This window comes from Molossus molossus, unplaced genomic scaffold (assembly GCF_014108415.1).
Source record: "Molossus molossus isolate mMolMol1 unplaced genomic scaffold, mMolMol1.p scaffold_m16_p_21, whole genome shotgun sequence".
Taxonomy (NCBI): domain Eukaryota; kingdom Metazoa; phylum Chordata; class Mammalia; order Chiroptera; family Molossidae; genus Molossus; species Molossus molossus.
Genome location: NW_023425357.1, coordinates 5,209,189 through 5,236,113, shown reverse-complemented (window position 1 = coordinate 5,236,113; position 26,925 = coordinate 5,209,189). Strand labels below are relative to the sequence as shown.

Sequence of the window (26,925 nt, the reverse complement as noted above, 5' to 3'; positions counted from 1 at the left end):
TAAAATGGATCACAGAACGTGGGGAAAATTTACTTATTATGTTACAATTTTAAAAATAAGATTTAGCCCTGCCTGGTTTGGCTCAGCAGTTAGAGCGTCGGCCTGTGGACCAGAGTCATAGGTTCGATTCCGGTCAATGGCTGGTGACTATTCTCACTTTTACTGGGCGGTAACCATGCCCCACCCCAAAGGTAAGCTGAGTTTCTTGCAGTCACTGTGTTTCACTTCCTTTGATGACTATATAAGTATCCCCAGTGAGTGCTTCTGAAGACCCTTTTCTACCCCCAAAATCTTCTTCCTGCCCATCGGGGTACCTGCCTTTCGGCCTGTACGTTTGCTCTACACCCCCACCACCACCACCAAAAAGTCGCGCTTTTTTGTACGGATACCTAACTTCTAAGGTGGCGCCGCCCACTGTATCATTTCCGAATCTTCGGGTAGCTCTTCTCCCTACCTCACTGAGGTGACCGTAGCCCATCCCCATGTTTGTCTTGTGCAAATTCGAGCTTCTGAAAGTTAATGCAGTTTGAATGGTTTTAAAGAGCTGAGAAATGAAGTCATTTGGTGGCTTTTCACCGTTCCTACCCTCCCTTGGCTACTGGGACCAAAACAGCTATTTCGCCTTCTGTATGTCAACTCTCGAAAGATGGCTGCTCCCAGGATACTCTGGCGAAATGGGCGCGGACATATTTTTCCTCCTGGAAACCGGAAGTCTTGGTGTCCGTGCTCCGCAGAAACGCCTCCGTGCCCTGTCGGCCGCCGTAGGCCGGCGCCGAGCCTAAGCGAGGGCGCACTTGGGAAAGAATTCACGGAAGTGCAGCGTGTAGAAGGTCGCGGTGGGGTAACAAGGAAATTTCGTCTGTGTATGTGGAGCTCCCCGAGGAACAGGATGAGAGGATCGAGGTGTCCTTGGGTATCCGGGTCTGGGAGCAGTGGGGTGCGTGCGGGGAGAGCAGCAAGCGGCAGTCGGTGGTGGCTCCGCCGTCTGTGGTTGGGTGCCTTTGGGGTCAGACCTGAGGGATGCTGGTGGCCCGCGGTGAAAGGCCTGTGGAGGCGAACGGCGGAGGTCCGTGGCCCGGGTTTGGTGCCTGCCTGTGTCAGAGGACTGCGGTAGGGACTGGTTGTTGACCCTGAAGGCATTGCCCGTTGGTATTCCGGGTGTTTGCTGTGGCTCAGCGCACCCGGGCCTGGTCCAGGTCTCGTGACTATGCCGATGCAGAGTGACCAGTGTTTGGGAAGGTCCAGGTGTTTCAGTCATTGGGAGGTTTGTGAGAGCTGAAGCTGGTGATGGGTGGGGTGAGTTTCAAACGGCGCCTTCATTGCAAGCCCTTGGCTTCCCACATCCCCCTTTCATCTTGACATGAAGTCCTGTTGGAGATGGAGGACTTGGCACATCTGAAATGGTCGGGTTGCTACTAAAATGAGGATTTTGCCCTTCCTGCAAGTTTACTGTGTGTCTCACACACACACGTAAAGATTTCCTTTCAGCATCATTCTAATACAAATAAAATAACACCTCGATTATCCCCATCCTGTTCCCCAGTGGTAACGTTTGTTACAATTTTCATATATGTTTCTTTTAGTTTTCATTTTTCTATGCTTGATTTTCATAATTCCAATAAATCGCTGAAACAATGGTATATTTGCCTCATCATTTAATTTCATATCATAAACATTCGTAACTTTTTTTCTTTAAAAGTTATTTTATTTAAAATTTCTGTTATTAGTATAACAAGACACACCCCCATACCATTATGACTGGAATCACTCAATATGTGCATTCATTTAGATTGAATTTAAATACTTAAATATTCAGGTGTCACTTTTAAGAACAGGTTATGATTCTGCATTTACTTAAGGGTGTACTTCCCTGCCCCTCATTACCAGCTTGATTTTTACACTTTTTTGCCATTGTGAATGGTGGTTTGTTTTTGCTTTTGCTTTTGGTTTGTTTGTTTTTTACTTTTGACCTTTTTTGTTCTTTTAATTTACTATTACAAAGAAGAGCAATTACGTTAAAAAAACTTTTTATTGTTTCTGCTTACCTCACTGAACTATTGTAAACTGTCCTATTCCCCATGATTGTATTATGAAAAATTTCAGACATACAGCAAAGTTTAAAGAATTGTACATTTGAATACCTATATGTCTACCACTTCCGTTTTATCATGATTTTATTGTTTCCATTATTACGTATCTATCCAAAATCACAACTCTCCTTGTCATTAATCCATCTTTTTACATTTAAAAAAATGTATTTCAAAGTAAGTTGTAAGCATTTATACATTTGCCCCTAAATCTTTCAGTAAGCATATAATTAGAGTTCAACTTATAGCTATTTTTAAATAACAGCTTTATTAGTCATATACCATACAACTTACCCATTTAAAGTGTACAAGTAGTAGTATGTGCAACCATCAGCACAGTTAATTTTAGAGCATTTCATCACCTTGAAAAACTGCTCTCTAGTTACCACCTCCATCCTTCCATTCTCCCCATTTCTAAGCAACCCCTTTCTTTGTGGTCTCTATAGTAGATTTGTCTGTTTCAGACATTGCATATAAATGCAGTCATACAATGTGGTCTTTTGATGCTGGCTTCTTTCACTTAGCATCATATTTTGGAGGTTTATCCAGGTGGTAGTATATATTCCTTTTTATATCTGAATACTGTTCAGTTAGGTGATTACAGCATATTTTGTTTATCCCTTAATCAACTGGTGGATGTTTGGATTGTTTCCACATTTGGGCTATTATAAATGATGCTGCTATGACATCTGTGTACAAGTTTTTGATATGAGAGAGACACATTGATTTGTTGCATGCCCCTTCAGGGCCTGGGATCGAACTTGCAACCCAGGTAGGTGCCCAGTTACTGGAAATTGAACCCTCGATGCTTCAGTGCTGGGGCCAGCGCTCCATCCACCAAGCCACACTGGCCAGGACTGTGTGGGCATGTTTTTACTTCTGGATATAAGCCTGGGGTGAAATTTCTGGGTCATATGGTAAATGAGCACAGACATATTTCCTCCCCATCTTAAAGACTAAAGATGGATTGTTGATGAGTAGAGGAGTAATATATAGGTAGATATATAATAAAGGAAACAAAATCATGATAAAATTTATGTGATAGGCATACAGGTATTCAAATGTAAAATTCTTGAAACTTTGCTATATATTTGAAATTTTTCACAATATAATCATGGGGAACAGTATAGCTCATTAGAGTTCAGTGAGGTGAGCACTGAATATGTTTAATCATTTGAGAAACTGCCAGACTGTTTCAAATTGTCTGTGTCATTTTACATTCCCACTAAAAAAAAAAGTGCATGAGGGTTCCACTCCCTTTTCATAGTTGTGTTATAGTCATTCAAGTGGGTGTGAGGTGGTATCTCAACTGCGATTTTGATGTGCAGTTCTCTGAATACTAATGATATTCAACATGTTTTTGTGTGTTTATGCTATACATAATTTTGAGGTGCATGTCTTTTTAGTAAATATAGATTGTTGCTTTATTTATTTTTCTTTACTGATATTAGAGAGAGATAGGAAGGGAGAGGGAGAGAGAGAGATAGAAACATCGATGAGAGAGAACATCAGTTGGCAGCCTCCTGCACGCCCCCCAGCTGGGGATCAGGCCCATAACCTGGGCATGTGCCCTGACTGGGAATTGAACCAGCAGCCTCTTGGTGCATGGGTCAATGCTCAACCACTGAGCCACACTGGCCAGGCAATTGTTACCACTTTTAATAACTGCATAATATTTTTTAGATGTGTGTACTTTTACTTATTAAATGAGTCCTCTACTAATAGACCTAAATAATACTTTTCCTTTAGTATCGCATGTGTTTGCCATTATTTCCTTTGCAAAAATTTCTAGAAGTGGATTTTTGGATTCTAGTAATATTTCTATTGAAAGTATTCAATACAGCCCTGGCCGGTTTGGCTCAGCGGTTAGAGCGTCGGCCTGCGGTCCAGAGAGACCCGGGTTCGGTTCCCGCTAAGGGCCTGTACTTCGGTTGTAGTTTGTCCCCGGCCCTGGTTGGTCGTGCGGGTGGCAGCCACTCGATGTGTCCCTTCACGTCGATGTTTCTCTCTCTCTCTCCCTCCCTCTCTATCTGTACCCAAAAAAAAAAAATGGAAGGATATCCTCGGGTGAGGATAAAAAATAAAAAAAGAAAAAAGAAAGTATTCAATACTAAGTGTTAAACTTTTTTCCCTAACTATTTATAGTCATGTAACACTGCTATACGAAGTGTGTGTTTGGAATGTTATCAATTTTTAGATAGGCATTTTGTAAACAGTCATCTGACTAAAACTTTTTTAAAAATTTTTATTGATAGATTTGAGAGAGAGAGAAACATTGATTTGTTGTTCTACTTATTTATGCATTCATTAGTTGATTCTGTATGTGCCCTAACTAGAGATCAAGCCCACAATCTTGGCTTATTGGGATGACACTCTAACCAACTGAGCTACCCAGCCAGGGCTAAAATTTATTTTTTATATTGTTCACTCAAATCTCTGAAACTCTTGCCTAATCATCTTAGAGAATGTCTTATAATTTGCTTCTTCTCTATTATTGATTATTGTTAACTTGGTTCTCTTTTTTTATCCTCACCTGAGGACATTTTTTTATTTTTTGTTCAGATAGAGTGGGAGAGAGAGAGAGAGAGAGAGAGAGAAACATCGATGTAAAAGGGACACATCAAGTGGTTGCCACCCACGCAACCCAACCAAGGCCGGGGACAAACCGCAACCAAGCCACATGCCCCTAGCGGGAACCGAACCCAGTCTCTCCAGGCCGCAGGCCAATGCTCTAACTGCTGAGCCAAACCGGCCAGGGTTTAACTTGGTTCTTTATCAAGTTGGGGTCACATTTCCAGAATGGTAATAGATAATAGTGTTTATACTGCTCATCCTTGCCTCCTTCTTGGCTTTAGAGAAAGTACTTATATTGTTTCACTTGACATATATAGGATGTATTGGATTTTTTATTGAGGTGAAATGCACAAAACATAAAATTAACCATTTTATTTAAAAACATTTTTTCCCCCTGGCCAGTTTGGTTCAGCAAGTAGAGCATCGGCCTGTGGACTGATAAGTCGCAGGTTCGATTCTGGTCAAGGGCATGTACCTCAGTTGCAGTTCATCCCTGGCCCTGGCTGGGTTCACGCAGGAGGCAACCAGTCGATGTGTCTCTCTCACATCGATGTTTCTATCTCTCTTCCTCCCACTCTCTCTGAACAAAAAACGGAAAAATGTCCTCATGTGAGGATTAAAAAAAAAAATTTTTTATTGCTTTGGGAGAGGGAGAGAGAGATAGAAACATAGATGAGAGAGAACATCAATTGGCTGCCTCCTGCATGCCCCCCATTGGGGATCCAACCCACAACCCAGGCATGTACCCTGACTGGGAATCAAATTGGCAACCTCTCGGTGCATGGGTTGCTGCTCAACCACTGAGCCACACCGGCTGGGCTGTCTTTGGTACTTTTTAAAGAAATAAATTGCTGTAAATGCAATTTAAATGATGTCCTCCAGTCCATTCCCCTTACCCTCCCCAGCAATAACCACATTCTTGAACTTATTTCATGTAATGCATGTTTTATACTGTTACTAAGTGTATACATATCCACAAATAATAATCTTGCTCTATATGCTTTCATTTTTTTTTCTATTTGTGTTTCTTTATATCATATAACAATTAGTGAAAATGGTCTGTTAGGTAATGCTTAGCTTAGTACATTTGTCTTCACACTGAAGTATTTCCACATGAGTTGTACAGAGACTTCTGAATGGGTACACACATATAATACTGAAGAAATAGGTGTCCAGCCCTGGCTAGTTTGGTTCAGCAGTTAGAGAATCGACCCTTGGACCAAAGGGTTGAGGGTTTGTTTCCCAGTCAAGGTCACATACCTGGATTGCAGGTTTGATCCCTGGCCCCAGTTGGGGTCATTCGGGAGGCAACCAATTGATGTGTCTTTCTCACATCGATGTTTCTCTCCTTCTCCCCCTCCATACCTTCCACTCTATCTAAAAATCAATGGAAAAATCACCTCAGGTGAGGATTAACAAAAAAGACATAGGTGTCCAGATCCTTGCCCTTTATATGTCCCTGTCAAAGAACTGACTGTGTGATAAGTTCCCTGCTGAGGGTGCATTGCATTGGGCTGGTTCTCCTTTCCCATCTCCCCTTTCAGTCACCCCACTTCGACTTCACAGAAGAAACACATACTGCCCACACCTTCAGAATCTTACAGCTTATTGCTCCAGAGTGTAATAGCCTCTGGAGATTCAAATAAAGGGACAGATGGCCTTGAAATCAGCTGAGTGACAGTAGCAGTGGTGACAACATCTGGGTCCAGAGAAAATGTGTACTTACAGTGAATTTGCTTTTCAGCCCACAGGTCCTGGCTTGAGGAACAAGATACATCAAGTGACCTGAGGAAAAGGTTTCAGGACCTGGGTGTCATCATTTGTGGGAACACCACTGACCAAAGACTAAGGTGTCTAACCAGTTTAAGAAGAGACTAAAGACACAGCATCCTTGTTACTGGCCATTTCCCAGTAACAGAAGAAAATGATTAAGGACCAGGTGACTTTTAGTTTGTTTTATTTCTTCCTTTACTCTGTGATTGATTTCTGGAGGACTTGAAAACATGATTGAATTAAATGGAAGAGTAAGATTTGTGCAGCAATAAATTTAGCCTCTAACATCAACGTTAAGGCCAAATGTTTTTCCTGAGATCCTCACTAAATGACTGGTGTTATAACATAGTGTGACTGACTGGAGCATCTTATGGGTTACATTAGCTGTCACCTTCTGGTTAATATCTCTTGACAGCCCTCCCAACCAGAGAATCATGATGAAGATAGGCTATTCACTGACTCAGAGGAGAAAACTTGCCCGTTTTTCAGAGGGTGTCACTGTATATTTCCTGACACTTAGGTGTTACAACATTTCTTATGGTTCTTCCTAGAGCTGAGATGGTAGGCAGTTTCCTTAAATTAAGCTTTCTCGTAAATGCAAAAGCAGGGCTCCTCAGAGACCCCTTTGAGAATAGACCACAAGAGTTCAGCAGGCACAGTTCTTCATGGGACCATAACAGGGCGACCCATCCACCCAGCCTTGCAGTAGTCAGGGTTACTCTAGAAATAAAACCTAGATGACCTAAGAAAATGGAGGGATTACATGACATTCGAAGGTCATGTGTGACCATGTGGCTGAATCTGGATGGTTTGAGTTCAGGTTTGGCAGTAGGCAGTGGGGAAAGTCCTGTTGTCTGCTAAACTTGTTGGGGTCCCAGAGGGTTTTCTTTAGTTCATCCTCTTCTCCGGACCACAGGCCGACGTTCTAACCGCTGAGCCAAACTGGCCAGGGCTAGTTCATCCTCTTCTCTAAGGTAGTATCCTCTTTCCTGTGTTCAGAGCTACTTCTTACTGCCTTGTCTTTTATTACCTTTTAAAGATGTCATCAGACAAATGTGCGTGGATACATTTTTAAAACTCTAGTGATTACAAAGTACATATAGTGAAAAAGTAAGCTTTCTCTTTTTGTGCTTCTTCCCTCAGCCCCTAGTACAGTTGAACAAGTGGGAAGTAATGTGTACTTTCTGTCACTGTACCTGTGTGTACACCTATGTCCGACAGATGCACCTGTGTCAGCCCTTAGATCTTCGGATAGTGCCTACCCATTATCGTATTCACCCTTCCGAAAACTGGATTGGTAAATGTTAGACCTCACTCTAGCCTCTATGTTCATTATTCTCTCTTGTATGGATTCCATTACTATGTCCCTTTGATGCATTTTGAGTTATTTTTTCTGATATCTTCCTTCCAGTTCATTACAGCTTCATTGTATTCGATATGCTGTGAACCTGCCTGGTTATGTAACTATAAATAGCATATACATATATGTGCAGTCATGTGCCACTTGACCTGGGCATACATTCTGAGAAATGAGTCTTTGGGCAGCTTCATCATTGTGTAAATGTCATAAAGGCATTGACACACACCTGGATGGTATAGCCTACTGCATACCTAGGCTGTGTGGTGTACCATCATCATATACATGTGGTCTGTCATTGACCAAAACGTTGTGGTGTGTAACTATATATGTGTTTTTTTTTAAGGTTGCTATTTATTTTCATAGTCTCCTTAATGAACTTGAATAATCTCTTGTTCTTTGAACATGTTTTGGAAAGATGCTATATACCTCCTAATGTGTGAAATATATTTATTTAATATGTAGTGTATTGTAATTATAGTAATTGCATTTTCTTTGTGTTTGATTCTGATGATGGCTGTCAAGATTGACAGTAAATGTAGGAATGGAATATGTTTTAGTCACCCTGATATTACCAGTATATATTTAGTGCTTGGCAAATATGCCCCTTTTATTTATTTATTTATTTATTTATTTATTCATTCATTCATTCATTTATTTATTTTTATCCTTACCCGAGAGAGGAAGAGAGAGAGAGAAACATCGACATGAAAGGGACACATCGAGTGGCTGCCACCCATACAACCAACAAGGGCCGGGGACAAACTGCAACTGAGGTACATGCCCTTAGTGAGGAACGAACCCAGGTCTCTCTGGACCGCAGACCGACGCTCTAACCACTGAGCCAAACCGGCTAGGGCAAATATGTGGCTTTTAAAATAAATAAATATATAATGCAAATGTATATATTGCAAATGTTTCTAGTTTTAGCAAGAGAATTTAATGACTACTTTTTACATAAATACTTCATTTGTAGAATGATGGTTGACCGCATGATTCCAGAATATTTTACTACAAATTGATTTTGAATATGGATAGATTTTGCTTCTATAACAATGTAGTTTATTAGAAAAAGTCAAAACACTTACTGCAGATATAGCCTATATGGTAAAAATGAGCAGAACAACTTTCGTCACATTCCTTCTCTTTTAATAACTAGAGAACAGTCCTAGTTAACAGGACCATGTTTTCACAGGAATTGCTGACACTGGAGGATGTGGCCGTGGACTTCACCTGGGAGGAGTGGCAGCTCCTGGACCCCTATCAGAAGGACCTATACAGGGATGTGATGTTGGAGAACTACAGCAACCTGGTGTCAGTGGGTGAGGACAGTCCCCCTGTGTCATTCAGAGGGTGCCCCGTCAGTGGCCTTTCTTGGCTTGTGAAAGGTGTTAGTGTCTGGGATGCTCCGAAGTGGTAGTTGAGTCTCAGTCCCCTCTCTGGTCCCAGGTTAGAGGGTATACATGTCCTACTTCAGAGAAAAGCCTTTACTTTACTGACCTGTGGGTAGCATAGTTCTTAAAATATAACATTCTTCTATGCTGGCAGACCAAATCCCAATTCAAAGAGTCTGTCTCTCACTTCCCATGAACAGGGTTTCCAGCCAGCAAGCCAGACACACTCTCCAGATGGGAACGAGGGGCACCATGGACAATCGAAGATGAATTCCTCAGTGGCATCTGTTCAGGTGAGGGAGAGATAAGTCCTATTTTAGTCATTCACAGGTGTCACAGCTGTGAGGATATCTGAGGACATGTAAACAGAGCCTCCACGAATCTCCCATAAAAGAGCTCTTTTTCACCCTGGTTGATTTTCTCACTGGTTAGAACGTCAGCCCAAGGACCAGTGAGTTGCGGGTTCCGGACAAGGGCACATACCTTGATTGCAGTTTGTACTCGGCCCTGGTCGGGGTCATGCAGGAGGCAACCAATCTATGTGTTCCTTTCACGTCAATGTTGCTCTTTCTCTTCCTCAGTCCCTCCCTCCCACTCTATCTGAAGATAAATGGAGAAATATCCTCAGGTGAGGATTTAAAAAGAAAAAGAAGAAAAACCTCAGCCCTTTTGTGTTTCTCCTGTATTCTCCCATCCAAATACTAACCAGGCCTGACCCTGCTTAGCTTCCGACTCCTGTATTCTCATTCACTCCCACACTCATGACACTTCTGACACCAAATATGTAAGGGTTTTTCCCCACAACAAGCAATTCTCTGGGACACCAGCAGGTGTCCTGCAGATGAACTCAATTCTGACACTATTCTGCATGTAGATAGCATCAGATCCTACAGGGTAAGGGCTGAGTCCCACAAGATTGTCCCCACCTCCACTTCAAATGCTAATCTCGATGCCAGGCTGTCACATGTGCTTCTGAAAAACCAGCTGTAGGTCAGCGGTTCCAACAACCTGCTCCTTGGGTTCCATTAATTTGCTAGAACGGCTCACAGAACTCAGAAACATTTTACTTAGTCAATTGCTTTGTTATAGAAGAATGTAATTCAGGAATAGCCAGATGGGAAAACTGCATAGGGCAAGGTATGTGGGGAGGAGTGTGGAGCTTCCGTGTCCTCTCCAGGCACCACTTTCCCAGCACCTGCCTTGTTCACCAACCTGGAAGCTCCCTGAACCCCATACCTTTGGGATGCAGGCTTCCTCATACAGGCATGATCCATCATTAACTTCATTTCCAGGCTAGCCCCTCTCCAGAAAATGGGAGGTGGGGCTGAACATTCCAAGCTTTTAATCTTGGCCTAATCTTGCTAGTAACCAACTCCCAACAAGGAACCCACCCAGAGTCACCTCATTAAAACGAAAGACACTGCTGTCACCTAGGAAATTCAGAGGGATTAGGAACTCTGTCAGGAACCAGGATCAAAGATCAAATATTAGAACAAAAGATGCTCTTATCACTTAGGACATTGCAAGGGTTTGGGAACTCTGTGTCCAGAACTCCAAGTGTGTTTCTTCCTAGATGCTTCTTTACCTTCTCAGCTCGCTTATTCAACGTTTTTGCTATTCCTGTTGATTTCTTAAAGTGGATAATTCTCTATTTCCAACCCAAACCACATTATTATTAAACTTCACACCTGCTTTCTTTACTTTCCTTGTATAATTGTTAACTCTGATCATTATTTTAGTTTATCTTAAATGATGTTGCTGGATTCATTTTCTTAAAGCTTTCCTTTTCCTTATGATAGTTTGATGATATTATGTCCCAATTAATCATAGTCAATAAAGTCATATAACATGGAAGTTTCTATTCTGTCAATGACCTCCATGATACAGCATCATTTTGCTTACCCCCCCCCCCAACTTAAACTCAGGGTCAGTGATATTTAAAGGAGCCTCCACAATATTTTCTATCCATGAGAATCTATTCTTGGTGTATTGCTTTAAATATTTTTTGATTGCCTTAAATTTTCTTGGATAGCCTATTATACACTGGCACTGACAGCTGTGAACACCACCTACAAGATAATGCTTGGCAATTATATTCTAAAAGGATAAGACAAAATTCATCAAAAGAAGTCTATATAAATAACACGTCTTATGGTGAAGAGTGTCGAGATCAATTGAACAGCAAAAGGGAATAGTGTGTGAGGGGCTGGGAACAGCTATTAGCAGCCAGGAATTTAGCTTGGACCATTCAGTCTTCAGTCATCTAGGAAGGGAAATGCCTCTTTGGTAAGATGCCTTTAAGCAGCTATATGAGGAATGTGAGTTGATTCCTTGGTGAATTTCATTCCAAAGTAGACAAAATCACAGGTTCAGAGGCCCAAGAAGGACCTCAAGGAAGCCTGTGTGAATACAGTGGGGTGTGCAACAGGAACATTGGATAGAGATAATAGTGATATGGTGGCAGCTAGGTTTTGGAGTGGATAGAACATGTAGGACCTCACCCGAGGACATTTTTCCATATTTTGTTCAGATAGAGTGGGAGGGAGAGAGAGAGAGAGATAAACATCGACATGAAAGGGACACATCGAGTGGTTGCCACTTGCACAACCCAACCAGGGCCAGGGACAAACTGCAACTGAGGTACGTGCCCTTAGCGGGAACCGAACCCGGGTCTCTCTGGACCGCAGGCTGATGCTCTAACCACTGAGCAAAACTGGCCAGGGCAGGACCTTTTTTCTTTGTTTTAATTTTTTTAAATTGATTTTTAGAGAGGAAGAGAGAAGGAGAGAGAGTTAGAAACACCGATGAGAGAGAACATTGATTGGCTGCTTCCTGCATGTCCCCCCACTGGGGATTGGGCCCACAACATGGGCATGTGCCCTGGCCAGGAATCGAACCAGCAACCTCTCAGTGCATGGGTCGATGCTCAACCAGTGAGCCACACCAGCCAGGATGTCATGTAGGACCTTTCAAGGACATTCTTTTTTTTAAAAACATGTTTTTATTGATTTTTAGAGATAGAGGAAGGGAGAGGGTGATAGAAACATCAATGAGAGAGAAACATCTATTGGCTGCCTCTGTATATCCCTTACTGGGGATCAAGCCCCCAACCTGGGTATGTGCCCTGACCAGAAATCAAACTGGCTGCCTCTTAGTTCATGGGATGATGCTCAACCAACTGAGCCACACCAGCCTGGCAGGAACTTGATTTTTTAAAAATAATGAGATGAGAAAACATTTGAGATTTTTCGGTAGAAGAGTAACACGATATGATTTTTTGTTGTTGTTAATCCTCACCTGATGATATTTTACCATTGATTTTTAGAGAGAGTGGGAGAGGGGTTGGGGAGGTGGGGGGTGGAGAGTGATATCAATTGGTTGCCTCCTGCACAACACCAACTGGGGCTGGGAATTGAACCTGCAACCCAGGCACATGCCCCTGACCGGGAATGAAACCCATGATCCTTCTGTCCATGGACTGGCGCTCTAATCACTAAGCCAAACTGGCCAGGGCTGTAGTCTTACTGTTTGACTGGGTGGCAACAGTGTGACAGTAGTAAAGTCTACCCATTAGTTCTAGAAAAGGAAGAAAAATGAAAGGCAAAAATGCCAAGAGTCTTGGTTTGGTCAGAAGTGTGATCCCTTAGGACCCCTTAAATGATGGAAACCCAGATCTCTGAGTGGAATTTTAAAAGAAGATTCAGTTAGTGCCAAGATGTGGGTTTGGGGATTATTACATCAGATATGGATTTAGGAATCATATTGAAATGCGATCAGTTTAAATATTGCATGTGAACAATGACAACATATGACTGGAAAAGGTGACGGTTCTCTAGTGTGATATTGTGATAAAAGAATATGTATATTTGGCCCAGCCAGTGTGGCTCATAGGATTGAGCATCGTCTCATGGACTGAGAGGTCCTGGAAAACATGCCCAGGTTGCAGGCTCGATCCCCAGTGTGGGGGCGTGCAGGAGGCAGCCGATTGATCTCTCTCTCACATTGATGTTTCTGTCTCTCTCCCTTCCTGTCTCTCTCTAAAAAAAAGAAAGAAATACATATTTGGTTCCTGGCATGAAACCCTGATAGTTTTCCTGAGTGTGTGAATGTTTATTTCCCTTAACAGTATAGACAGTGGTTGGTGCTTCTCAGTGGAATTTTTAAAACCCAAATTTTAATGTTACACTAACTATAAACTTGATCCCATGCCTTCAAGTTTTGGTCTACACATTTTTTTCAAACATGGTATCATTCAGTCCTGTGTTCTTATATAATCTTTATATATTAATAATACATTGCTATCTCCAGTTAAGACCTTTCTCAAGATTTCTGTATCTAGTTGAGTTCTTCATGTCTCTATTGGGTTCTAAAAGCCACCTGAAGGTCAATATGCTTTGAAATGTACACTTGATTTCCCCACTTTGCAAACTTCAGTAATACTCCCTTTCTCGTGAAAAGGTACTACCTACCTATTCACTGGCCCAAGTCAAATACTTAGGAATACTACTTGATTCCTCATGTTTATTAATCGCTCCATAGTGAAACTTTGAGTGAACCTCGTCTTTTTCCTCTCTTCAGGTTATATCCTGATTTCTTCCAACTTGCTCCCCATTGCTCCCTCAAACCACTTTCCACAATTTGTACCTGCCTTCTTTTTAATATTTTTTTTATTATTATTAATTTTTAGAGAGAGAAAGAAACATTGATTGGCTGCCTCCTGCATGCCCCACACTGGGGATTTGGCCCACAACCTGGGCATGTGCCCTGATCAGGAATGTAATCAGTGACTTCTTGGTGCATGGGTTGATGCTCAACTACTGAGCCACACCAGCTGGGCTGTACCTGCCTTCTTTATCATTGCTTGCTTGTTTAGTTTTTCCTAAACAGAATGTATGCTCAGTGAAAATAAGGAATGTTTTTATATGCTCATGACCAGCACAAGGCTTGGTACATAGTAATCATTTAATAAGGATTTATGGATGTGTGATGTCCCACATCATTTTGAAAGAAATACTTATCTCTATGCTCACATGTTAGTAGTGACTTGATTTTCATTTACTATCTCAGTATGCTTTATGAGGTCATATTTAGAAAGCAACCAAATATTGTATTTGCTCATTTTGAATGAACTAACTTTGTTTATATAATGACATTTTACCTTTTATGTTCTTTGTTTATGTTATTGTATTGTACCCTTGTCTAAGTGACAGCAAACATTTATTTGGAGTTTTTTAAAACTGAGATCATAGTGTTATCAATAAAACACCAATTTACACAGAGTTGTTTGTGAAATAGTTTTAGTCTATACCAAGCTCATGGAGAGATTCATTCTTCTTTTCTTTCCTAGAAATCAAGAGAAATGCTGGTCACTTACAGGGGCACTTGCAAAATCAAAGATGTCTAAAGAGAACTGAACAGTGCCATGAACATAATGCATTTGGAAATATTGTTCATTGGAGAAAAAATAATTTTCCTCTAAGGCAAAATCATGATATAGTTGACTTGCATGGGAAAGCATTAAAATCAAGTATAAGTTTGGTCAGCCAGAATGGAAGCTGTGAAGTAAAGAACCCAGTTGATGTTAATGGAGATGTGAAATCTTTCCTCCATAAGCGTGAGCAGTGTCATACCGGAATAAAATTTTCTGAGTGTGGAAATTCTATAAACACAAACTCACAATTCATTAAGCCTCAAAGAACTGAGAAGAATATAAATAAACCCCATGTGTGCAGTGAATGTGGGAAAGACTTCATCAAGAAGTCTCGCCTCATTGATCACCAGAGAGTTCATACAGGAGAGAAACCTCATGGATGCAGCATATGCGGGAAAGCCTTCTCCAGGAAGTCCAGGCTCACTGAACATCAGAAAACTCATATAGGAGAGAAACAGTATGAGTGCACCAAATGTGACAAAGCCTTCCCCAAGAAATCGCGGCTACTTGCTCATCAGAAAACTCACACAGGAGAGAAACCCTACGTTTGCAGTGAATGTGGAAAAGGCTTTATCAAGAAGTCTCGGCTCATTAATCATCAGAGAGTTCACACAGGAGAGAAGCCTCATGGATGCAGTCTGTGTGACAAAGCCTTCTCCAGAAAGTCCAGGCTCACTGAACATCAGAGAACTCATACAGGAGAAAAACCTTATGAATGCACGGAATGTGACAAAACCTTCCGCTGGAAATCACAGCTCAATGCCCATCAGAAAACTCATACAGGAGAGAAATCATATATATGCAGTGACTGTGGGAAAGGCTTCATCCAGAAAGGCAATCTCATTGTACATCAGCGAACTCACACTGGAGAGAAACCCTATATATGCAACGAATGTGGCAAAGGCTTCATCCAGAAGGGCAATCTCCTTATACATCAACGGACTCACACTGGAGAGAAACCCTATGTATGCACTGACTGTGGAAAAGGCTTCAGCCAGAAAACTTGCCTCATATCACATCAGAGATTTCACACTGGAAAGACTCCCTTTGTATGTAGTGAATGTGGAAAATCCTGTTCACACAAGTCAGGTCTCATTAACCATCAGAGAATTCACACAGGGGAGAAACCCTATACATGCAGTGACTGTGGGAAAGCTTTTAGAGATAAGTCATGCCTCAATAGACATCGAAGAACTCATACAGGAGAGAGACCCTATGGGTGCTCTGATTGTGGGAAAGCCTTCTCCCACTTGTCATGCCTGGTATATCACAAGGGAATGTTGCATGCAAGAGAGAAATGTATAGGTTCAGTCAAGTTGGAAAACCCTTTTTCAAAGAATCACAGCTCATCACATTCAAGTGACAGTGTACAGGAGAAAACCCCTGTTGATAGGGTGACTGTGAAGATGCCTGCTGTGGCAGCTCAGATTTCATTACACATCAGTGAGTTCCTGGCCGATAGGAACGTGGCCACTATTGGACAGCCACCTGCCAGAGGCGCACCCTCAGCAGATAGCAGAATTGACACAGAGAAACCTTGTGAATGCAGTGAGTGTGCTAGTACCTTCAGTAACCAATTATGTCATATTGTATGTTACAAAAAACACACAGGAGTAAACTGTGATACAATCAAGGTGGAAGACCCTTGAATAAAACTTTCTAGCTCATTATATGGCTGACAAGTGAATACTGAGACAAGTGTACCTACAGAGACTGGGAGAGCCTTTCATGGCACAGTAGGCCCTATCAGTGCCTCTTCATGTGTCACATGTCATGAGTGAGCTCATTGTTGGTAGAAATATAATAACCTGGGAAGTCCTTTTCCAGAAACAAGACTTCAGTAGGTGGCAGAGAGTTCACACAGGAGAGAAATTGGTGGACCTTTGAAGGCAGTGGTTGTGGCAGGGTTGACAGTCATACATTTTGCCTCTTCCTCTGGGCACACTAACTGTGGAACATCTTCAGCAAAATACCAGAAAATGCACGAAGCAAATAAAGCCTGTGAAGCTAAAGAAGGTTTTAGGGACATGTGTCAGAATTCTAAGATAATTACACATCAGATAATAGACATAGTGTACATTTTAGGACAATATACCTTGAATCAGACTCCTTGTTGAAATATCTGTCAGGACTCTTTAATTTAAAGGAAGTTGTCTGTGTTGCACGTCATTGGTTAAGGTACAGCACAGTTCACCCTCCACCTGTTGGGGGTCATGAGTCTTTTTTCTCACATAGCAACATTATATGGTTAGCTCTTGGATTTCTTCAGTTCTAAATTTATTCAATTTGTATTGTAGATGACTGAAGTCCTTCAAAAGGAAACAATGCATTTAATGCTATAGTATAACAGCATGTTTGGATGTGTTAACTTTATAAATATTCCCCCGGGTAACAGAGCACAAAACTCATGAATAACCTGTCAGCCAAGTTTTTGCCCAAAAGATAGTTCTTATCCTGTGCACACACCACTCAGAAAAACTTTTAAAACTATTTCCTTTATTTCGTACTATTCTAGGACCTATAGATGATGACAGTGATGAACTAAACATAAAATTCTTGCAACTTTGAGCTAACAAGTTTTTTTCTTTTTCTGTTCCCCCTTCCTCCCCAGCTTCCTTAACTCTGCTTGCTAGCAATGTTTTGAAAGGTAGTTTTCATACATATAGCAGTTTTACCCTCCAGCAAATGTAATCAAAGGATGCATACACCTATGTTAGTTGAAAGGGATAATACAGTAAAAGAAACGAAATATCTTGATAATTTCTTGTTCAAGAGGCATATTATTTGTAGGAGGGTAGGGATTCATTTAATTTTACATACATAAAATAGGGTATGGATACTTTTAAAAAAATGTTCATGTCTTCTGCCCAGAGAATAAATTTCTTGATATAGTTTATAGATAATTGTATATTTCTCAGCATATAGTAAAAAAATGAATTACATTTAGAGTTGAAAAATGAATGAATGAGCAATTGGACTAACGATTTGACTAATTAGTCAAAATTATTTTTGTCACTGAAAGAATGGAGCTATTGAAAAGAAAGTCTGAGGATCAGTATTTTTTCTTTTCAAATATTTATTTTTTTAAATTTTATAAGGATCAGTATTCTAAGAAACTTTTTTTTTTCCTAATTCTGAAAAGAGGCTTCTGTCAGAGTATAAAAGGGGCAGATCAGAGAAAGAATAGGATCTGAAGCATAAGCCCAATTAGTGGAAGAAAATAACTTCACTCTAAAACTGGAGGACAGAAGGTGAAATCCTTTGGATGCTTTAGAGAAAACCCCTTACATTTGTCCACAGGTCTATCACCTTTTAGAGTTGCCACCATTTCAAAGATCCCAGTTCCTCTGATGTGATGAATTGAGACAAGTGATTATCAGTCCTCCTAAGAATGGGGTCCTTGTCCTCTCTATATACTTAGGATTCTTTCCCTTGATCCATTAAAAATATCCAGCTTTAAAAAGTGAGCCCTGCTTATAAGGAAAAGTAGAAATTTACCATGAAGTGGCTGTCTTGTAATTGAATTCCCAACTCTGGGTCTTTGAGTAATTCACTACAACATATTTTTTTGAGCATCAACCTGGCACTGTTGTTGACACAGGATACACTGGTGAACAAAATATGCAAAATAATGACCTCTAATAGGATACATTCAAGACAAGTGCTCTTCAGCAAAGAATCAGAAGTGGATTCAACTCAGACTGCAGATCCTCTACTTCTGTCTTGCAAATCTTTACATCCTTTAATGGCAGTCACAGCATCTTTCTCACTGAAATTGTCAGGCAGGGTCCCGGAATGGATTGCCGTGAGCCCTGAGGACCAGGTGCTGAACTTGCCTTTCAAAGGTTTACATTCCAGGTAAATAATTTCATGGTATAGATAATTTCAGTTTAACCTCTTTAAGAAGTACATACCAACTTATGTCATCTGCTTCATCCCTCATTTTCATAAAAATTATAGCTGTTATTAAGTGTGCTGCTTGCCAAATATTAACTGCATTTTTAGTTATTTAGCACTCACCCGGCCACTGTGGCTCAGTGGATTGAGCGTCCCATGGACTAAGAGGTCCCGGTTAGATTCTTGGTCAGGGCACATACCTGGGTTGTCGGCTTGATTCCCAGTAGAGGGCATGCAGGAGGCAGCTGATCTATGTTTCCTCTCACATCAGTGTTTCTCTCTTTAAAAAATCAATAGCCCTGGCCGGTTTTGATCAGTGGTTAGAGCATCAGCCCGTGGACCAGAGAGGCCCGAATTCGGTTCCCGCTAAGGGCACGTACCTCGGTTGCAGTTTGTCCCCGGATCCGATTGGAGTCAAGTGGGTGGCGACCAGTCGATGTCTCGCTCTCATGTCAATGTTTCTCTCTCTCCCTCCCACTCTATCTCAAGCAAAAATGTCCTCGGGTGAGGATTAAAAAAAAAAAATCAAAAACATTTTTTAAAATTTTATTTAGTACTCAAATGTATTTACATTTTCATGTAGTTTAGGGAAACATTTGTACAGTAGGTCCTCAATGTCATTTTGTCTTTTTTTTTAATCTTCACCCGAGGATATTTTTTGCATTGATTTTTTGTTGTTGTATTTGTTTTTATCCTCACCCGAGGACATTTTTCCATTTTTTTTGTTCAGATAGAGTGGGAGGAAGAGAGAGAGAAACATCGACGTGAAAGAGACACACAGAGTGGCTGCCACCTGCATGACCCAACCAGGACCGGGGACAAACTGCAACCGAGGTACATGCTCTTAGTGTGAACCGAACCCGGGTCTCTTGGGACCGCAGGCCGATGCTCTAACCACTGAACCAAACTGGCCAGCGCCATTGATTTTTTTAAAGAAAGTAGAAAGGAAGGATGGAGGGGGGAAGAGAAATAAACATCAATGTGAGAGAGACACATTGATTGGTTGCCTCCTGAATGCGCCCCGACCCAGGCCAGGGATCAAACCTGCAACCAGGAATTGAATCTGACACCCTTTGGTCCTCGGGCTGATACTCTAACCACCGAGCAAATCCAGTCAGGGATTGTTCAGCATTTGTTTGTTATAATATTGAGATGCCATAGGAGCTTAACTCTTATTTACTTGTATTAATTAGCCTGTAGTTAAATTGGTTTTAGTATATGTCATATGGCTTCCAGTACAACCTATACATGTAATCCTCATTCCTTTCTCCTTAGTACCTGTAACATATACTGTATGCAGGTATACATGGCCAACAACTGAGAGCTGACATCAGGGTTTAGGGTCTTAGTGGGTCACTCTGCCTTGTATGGCTCAGTAATGTATAACTAGAGTTGGGAGTAGTTACATTAGTTGGCTAGGGCTGTCATAACAGAGTACCACAGACTGGGTGGTTTAAACAAGAAATTTCTTACAGTTCTGAAGGTTGGAAGTTCAAGATCAAGGTGTTGGGGTTGGTTTCTTCTGAGGCCTTTCTCTTTGTCTTGTAGATGGCTATCTTCCTGTATCTTCATGTGTGTCTGTGTCCTGATACCCTCTTCTTATCAGGACAGCAGTCAGATTAGATCAGGTCCCATCCTAATGGCCTCATTGTAACTTAGTTATCTCTTTGAAGACCCTGTCTCATAATACAGTCATATCCTGAGGTACTAGAAGTTATGACTTGAGCATACAGATTTTGGGGGCCACAATTCAGGCCATATTTATCAGTGGTATTTGTCAATAAATGCCATTCAAGTTTGTAAATTTATATTGGACTACCTAATAGAGCTCACATGTCATCAGTAAATGGTGGTGTATTTTCCAGGTTTGACTACAGGGTGATATGGTCAATATCTGTGGAGGCATAATGTATGTCTGTGGTTGAGAGGCAGAAGCTTTGGAGGCCCAGGATCCCTGTGCAGCTGAGACAGACCAGATGTATGTTACTTTCCCTTCAGTCTTTCAAGTAAGTCTAAGTTCTTTATTTATATATATACATCTATATATATATACACACACACACACATATAACTGTGTGTGTGTGTGTATATATATATACACACATATATATATGTACAATATAGTACTATATATGTATAGTTTTATTTCCTGAGTAATGGGGGTGATAGAAACTTCTTCTTTTCTAATAAGATGGGCTTTTTGATCAAGGCTGGTTATAAGAAAGACCAAGCCGTGATTAGAAGCTTGGAACTTTCAGTCTCATCCCCTATACTCTGGGGAAGGAAGAGGGCCTAGAGATTTAGTTAATAATCAATTATTCATTTAAATATATGTATATATGTAATCATTTGAATCTTCTATATGTTATATATATTTCCCTTATATAATCATAGTCATTGGGACCTTATCTGTAAAATGTATCTGTGAATCATCCGGCCAGTGTGGCTCAGTGGTTGAGCATCAGCCCATGAACCAAGAGGTCGCTGGTTTGATTCTTGTTCAGGACACGTGCCCAGGTTGTGGGCCTGATTCCCATTGGGGGTTATGCAGAAGACAGCCAATTGATGTTCTCTCTCATCGATGTTTCTCTCTCTCTCTCTCTCTCTCTCTCTCCCCCTCTCCCTTCCTCTCTCTAAAACCAATAAAGAAAAAAAAGTTATTTTTAAATGCTTGTGTTGATGCAGCCTGTATGGTGAAAATATCTTCTGTATTTTACATTCCTTCTGTATATCAGTAAAAGGAAAACACTTCCTGTTAAACAGGACCATGTTATTACAGGAATTGCTGATGTTGGAGGATGTGGCTTTGGACTTCACCTGAAAGGAAAGGCAGATCCTGGACCCCGATCATAAGAACCTGTACCAGGACATAATGTTGGAGAACTACAGCAACCTGGTGTCAGTGGGTGAGAACAGCTCCCCTTTGTTATTCAGAGGGCCCCCAGTCAGTGGCCTTTCCTATTAACTGTGTGATGCTTCATAATCTCTGTAGCGCTCTCAAGTGGTAGACTCTCAGATCCCTCTCTGGCTCTAGACAAGAGTATATAATGTTCCTTCTCCTGAGAGAAAAGCCTCTACGTTGCAGATGTGAAAACTGTAGAATCTTTAAAATGCAGCATTCTCTCATCTTGACATCCTAGCCCAATTTCATATGTCGGAGTCTTCTGTCATTTCCTATGAACAGGGTATCAAGCCAGCAAACCAAATACATTCTTCAAGCTGGAATGAGGGGAAGAACCCTGGACAAGAAGACAAAATCCAGTCGAACCTGTCCAGGTGAGTGAGAACCAGCAAGGTGGGTGGCCAGAGGAGTCATATTCTAGGCAGTCAGAGAAGGTGTCACAGTGTGAGAGTATCTGGGGAACCCTAAACAGCAGCTCCTCATATCTTTCCCATCTGAGACCTTTCTCTTAGTGGTTTAGAGGGAAACACACCTTTTCTTCTGAGATCTGATCCCTGTTTATTTTATGTACATCTTGGATTTTTTGTTGTTTGCCAAGTTCTCTTTTTTCTAGGTTTGTCAAATCATCTCCTTTTTTGTCCATTGCCACAATGCCTCTTGCTACTTCTTCCACCTTCATGACTGTGAAATTCCACCTTCCAGGCCTGTTCCAAGCAGAGATCTTTGAATTCAGCATAGTCTTTAATTAGAGCATCGCCCTGCTGCATTAAGAAATAGTGATTTGCCTTCCTAACATTCAACCCCATGTTGGATGCTATGCCCACACCATAACCTGATCTCTGTGTTTATATCGTTTCTTAGCATCTTGCTATAGACTAAACGTTTGTGTCCCCTGAAAATTCGTATGTTGAAATCCTGACCCGTAGGTGATGGTTTTAGGAGATGAGGACTTTGAGAGGTGATTAGGTCATGAAGGTCCTCACCAGACACTGAATCTGCTGGTGCCTTGATTTTGGACTGCTCAGACTCCAGAAATGTGAGAAATAAATTTCTGTTGTTTTGTGTTATAGTAGGCTGAACAGACTAAGACACTTATCTTTGCTCCCCTCTGAATTGTCCAAAGTTTCTGTTTTCCATTTCTTGCTCTATTCTCATAACACTTAAATCTTTCCTCCATTCTGATGTTAAGCTATTATTCTCTATAAAGATTCCTAAATTCACATCTCCCTTAAGATTTTCTGATTTGCACACTTGTACCATATGTTTTACTGTCTCCACAGAAACTCCTGAATGAATTCAGACTTTTTGTTTGAGGAACGAAAATCATCTTCCCTACAAGAAAAATTCTTCTATCTTTCTTTTTTTAAAAATTCTCACCCAAGTATATTTGATGTGAGAGAGAAACATTGATGTGAGAGGGACACATTGATTGGTTTCCTCCCACATGACCCCAACCAGGGCTGGGGACCAAACCTTAACCAAGGTGTGTGTCCTTGACCCAAATCAAACTTGCAACTCTTTGGTCCAAGGGCCAACACTAACTGCTGAGCCAAACTGGCCAGGGCTCTTTTTTTTTTAAGTTTTGGATCTTCTAACAGTTTAGAAAGATAAAGATCTGATAGAGTAGGTTAAGAAAGAACAATCATGAAGTAGGGAGTTAACAAAAAGGTGGTGAGGTTGGAATACCCAACAGAGGCTGATTCCCCAGAAATAGAACAAGAATGTCTTTCAAGAAAGATATAGCTGTAAACATTATCTGCAGTTGCCAGTTCATGATAATTTTAGTGTTTTCTTCCTATTCATACTGTGTGTGTGTTTTGAGACTAAATGTCTGTCTGAATATAAAAGGAGGAAAACAGAAAAAGACTAGGATTCCCAGGATAAGTAAAATAAAAAGCATGAGCACCTTGGTTCATGGTTCAAGAGGGAGGAAAGTATAAGAAATGAAGGAGATAAAATCCTCTTGGGATATGTTGGAGAAGAGCCTTATTTGTACTCATTTGTTCACAGGCTTATAATTTTTGTTTGTTTTCAATGCTCACCTAAGGACATTTTTGCATTTATCTTCAGATAGAGTGAGAGGGAGGAAGAGAGAGAGAGAGAGAGACATGGAGTGGCTGCCACCCACACGACCCCAACCAGGGCCAGGGATAAACTGCAACTGAGGTACATGCCCTTAGCGGGAACCAAACCCGAGACTCTCGGGTCCACAGGCTAATGCTCTCACCGCTGAGCCAAACCGGCCAGGGCCACAGGCTTATCATTTTTAAGAGTTGCCATCTTTTCAGAGATCCCATTTTCTCTGTGACATGCCTCATTGGACATGTGGTTTTCCTTTTTTTTTTTCATTCCTTCTTTTATGAGTGGAGCTCTTGTTTTTTCCTCTACACAGTCTTTCCCTTGATCCAATAAAGATATCCTGCTAAAAAACCTTGAGTCCTGCTTAGAGAACAAGAAATAGGAAATTTGCTGTGCAGTTGCTGTCTTACATTTCCATCACAAGCCCAGAATTATTGGGTAAATTCACTCCAATTTTGTTTTTAATCACCTAACTTCAGCTGTCTCAACTTATTTTTTCTGTGATGCAATCATTAGATAATTGAGAACAGGAAAATTTCATAATTGATCTGTTTTACAAGGACCACCTTGTAAAAAAGTGAGGTAGTACACACCAAGGGTATAAACAAGGAGAATTCTAGCATCTCACTTCAGAGACTGGCCCAGGAAGGTACTAATGAATGAGTCTGAGGATGGAACTGACTTGCTGCTCTGACCTGTGGCTACATGATTTTATCAGGTACATTCTGAGAATTATAAGGGCCTATGGGGATGAACATAATGTGAGCTAGTGGATAAATCTGATGCCTGTGTGGATCTAGCTCACAGCTGGGGCCACTATGAATGGGAGCTGAAGCAGGGCTAGAAATGGGTAGTAGGCCTGCATATGGCTGGCAGAAACTTATTGGTGAGGTGATGATACAGGTGCATATGACTGTGGGAAATCCAATTTTTTGAGGTTATTTTATTTTTTGAATGTTCATACAAGTTCAATTTTCAATATCCACAATAAATGGAAGCAACCCAAAGGTCCAATTGATGAACGACTAAAGATCTTTTGGAATACCCATACAATGGAATACTGAGCAACAAAAGGAACAAACTTATTGATGCTTCAAAACAATTATGTTGTTTGAGAGAAGCCAGATAAAAGGAGTTAATACATAAGAGTCTATTCATAAAATACAGACTAATCTATAGTGACAAGGCAGTTCAGTGTCTGCCTAGATACATGTAGCATGTTTTGTGCGTGGGCTGGTTAGGATGAGGCCAGAAAGATGCTCATACTAGTCTGTCGTTTCTTGCTACTTTGTGATCACGGCATCCACCATACCACTTCACTTTTCCAAACTTCGCTGGTTCTTCCGAATGCACTGCCACCTGCCGAGTCCACGCTGAGCTCCCCAGAGACCATTAGTTCTGTACGGACACCGGGCTTCCAAGATGGCCGCGCCCACAGTTCTCCTGCCTAACGGCGCTAACCATACACGGCTATATCTCCGCGCCAGCTTTTCTCTCAAACGTGCTGAGTTTCAATTCGGCCTCTAAATCTCTTGGCAATGAGACAAGTGGCTGAGGTCCGGAAATTCTTTCAGTTCTCCACCGTGCTGAGGCGTTACCGCGGTAACGGCCGCTCAGGATGTACGCCTCGCCCGCTTGGTCCTGAAGGCTGTCACTCCCTGTCCCCTACAACAAACGATGTCCTCCCACGTCATGTTTGCCTCTGAAAACCTCTCCGTCTACCTCTCAGGGCCGACAGGCCAGAAACGGGAGAATTCGGGCGGTGGCCTCGCGCCGCCGCGTCCTAAGGCGGCCGACGCAAAGGCCTGCGTACGTCAGGCGCTCCAAGATGGCGGCCCCCAGGGGGCGGCGGCGCGCGCGTTACCTCACAAGGAAAGCCAGAAGCCCGGATTCCGCTCTCCATGGAAACGCTGTGGCCTTCGTCCCACGTTCCGGGAGAGGAGGCCGGGAGGGAGCGAGGGATGTCTAGGGAAGTAGGTGAGGCCCTGCAGAGGTCGCTGCAGGCTCAGGGGGAGGTCAGGTCGGTCCGTGGGTGTGTCGGTCGGCCGCTGGGAAGGTGGCTGCTCCTGTGAGTCGGCGGAGGTAAGCGCCGGGGCGGAGAGCCGGAGCGGTCTGCTGGGTGTCTGTGATCCGGATGTCTGGGGGTCAGTCATGGGGGCTCCGGTGATCAGTGATGAACTGTCTGAACTGATCAACCACTGAGCGTCTGGAGGTCAGGCTTCAGGGTCTTCGAGGGTCATTCTGCCTGTTGGTGACTGACAGCGGGTGGGCTGGAGTTTGTCAGTGACCATGGCGTCCCGTGGGGTCAGGTTCTGGAATAACTTGGAGCCAGTAGTCGAGGAATTATTAAGGGAGGTCAGTGTATGGGTGTATCTGGTCTGATTTGGGTATTAATCGGTGGTATGGAGGGTGGGGGTGGCCACTATCTTTTGTGCCGAGATGTGTGACAGCAGAAAGCTTGGAAGCTCAGGCTCCTGGACCGAGTCCCTCCTCCACCACAAATTTTCCAATCCTTTTGGCTCGCCTACATCACCCAGTCCCTTTCAACCCGCAGAAATGAGAGTTTTGGGGGATAGATGAGCCATTCAGCATATTTAAAATTAATAAGCTTTTTATTTAAGATTCTGTTTCCATCTTTCTCCTGCAAGTTTACTCTGTATTTCCTTTCAGGTTCTATGTATGAGTATACAAAGGCTGCTATTTTCCCAGTACTTAACTTTTTTTTTTAACTGTTTTTAAAAGTTGTGTTTATAGCTCATATTCCTCCTCTCTCTTCTTTTTCCCTGTGTTCATTGTTCCTCAATAAAGTATGTATATAAACAGGGTATATAAAGACTTTTAATGAGTTATGAGAGCAACATAGTTTAAAGGAAATATTTACCGTTCCTCAGTGTCCATATGACCTCATTTCTATAATTGTTCTGAAAATTACCTGCCACTGAGGCACAGTGCTGTGCTGCTTCTCCTTTGCTACTTTCTCTTTCACATTCAAGCTACTCATATCTTCAGAGTCCTGTGTTTCATTACCCGAGGTAGGCTCTCTAGAGAACCAACTAAAGAGCTGGAAATACTGGGGACCATATGTTGAGGTGAGAGCACAGCAAGGAGGATGTAACCCTGAAAATAATTTTGTTCTTCATCCCATAGGTCTTGGCAAGACATAAGAAAAGAATGAAGAAAGAGGAGGTTCCAAGACCTAGATATTGTCCTTTCTGGGAACACTTTTGACTGGAGAGTGAGATTTCTAACTAGAAATTTAGAGCATATCAAGAGAAGACAAAGACAAGTATACCAATTGCTGGCCATTTCCCAAAACAGAAGAAAATGATCCAGGCCCAGGTGACTTGTTTTATTCTCTCCTTTATTCCCTAATAGATTTGTAGTGGCCTGTAAAAAATCAGTTCAGTATCTAGAGTGAAATAAACTTTGAA

General features: G+C 41.8%; 2 protein-coding genes across 3 annotated transcripts in view; both read left to right on the top strand.

Moving 5' to 3' along the window:
* The first annotated feature begins 819 nt into the window (after nt 1-819).
* Nucleotides 820-20,487, top strand: ZNF613 (zinc finger protein 613). The gene is made up of 6 exons (XM_036274011.1): nt 820-903; nt 6,406-6,600; nt 8,987-9,113; nt 9,386-9,478; nt 14,533-16,164; nt 20,379-20,487. Exons 2-6 carry the CDS (start codon nt 6,586-6,588, stop codon nt 20,393-20,395), a joined length of 1,884 nt encoding a protein of 627 aa, XP_036129904.1. The 5' UTR covers nt 820-903; nt 6,406-6,585; the 3' UTR covers nt 20,396-20,487.
* Nucleotides 9,391-26,925, top strand: part of LOC118638297 (zinc finger protein 432-like) — a 29,541-nt gene continuing 12,006 nt past the window's right edge. Inside the window, exon 1 of one of the 2 annotated variants that reach the window (XM_036274009.1) lies at nt 9,391-9,478. In XM_036274009.1, the coding sequence (XP_036129902.1) occupies nt 9,452-9,478 (27 nt within the window). In that variant the 5' untranslated portion in view covers nt 9,391-9,451. Of the gene's footprint in view, nt 9,479-26,722; nt 26,834-26,925 lie in introns of those variants that run through there. The other variant, XM_036274010.1, reaches the window with a different exon arrangement.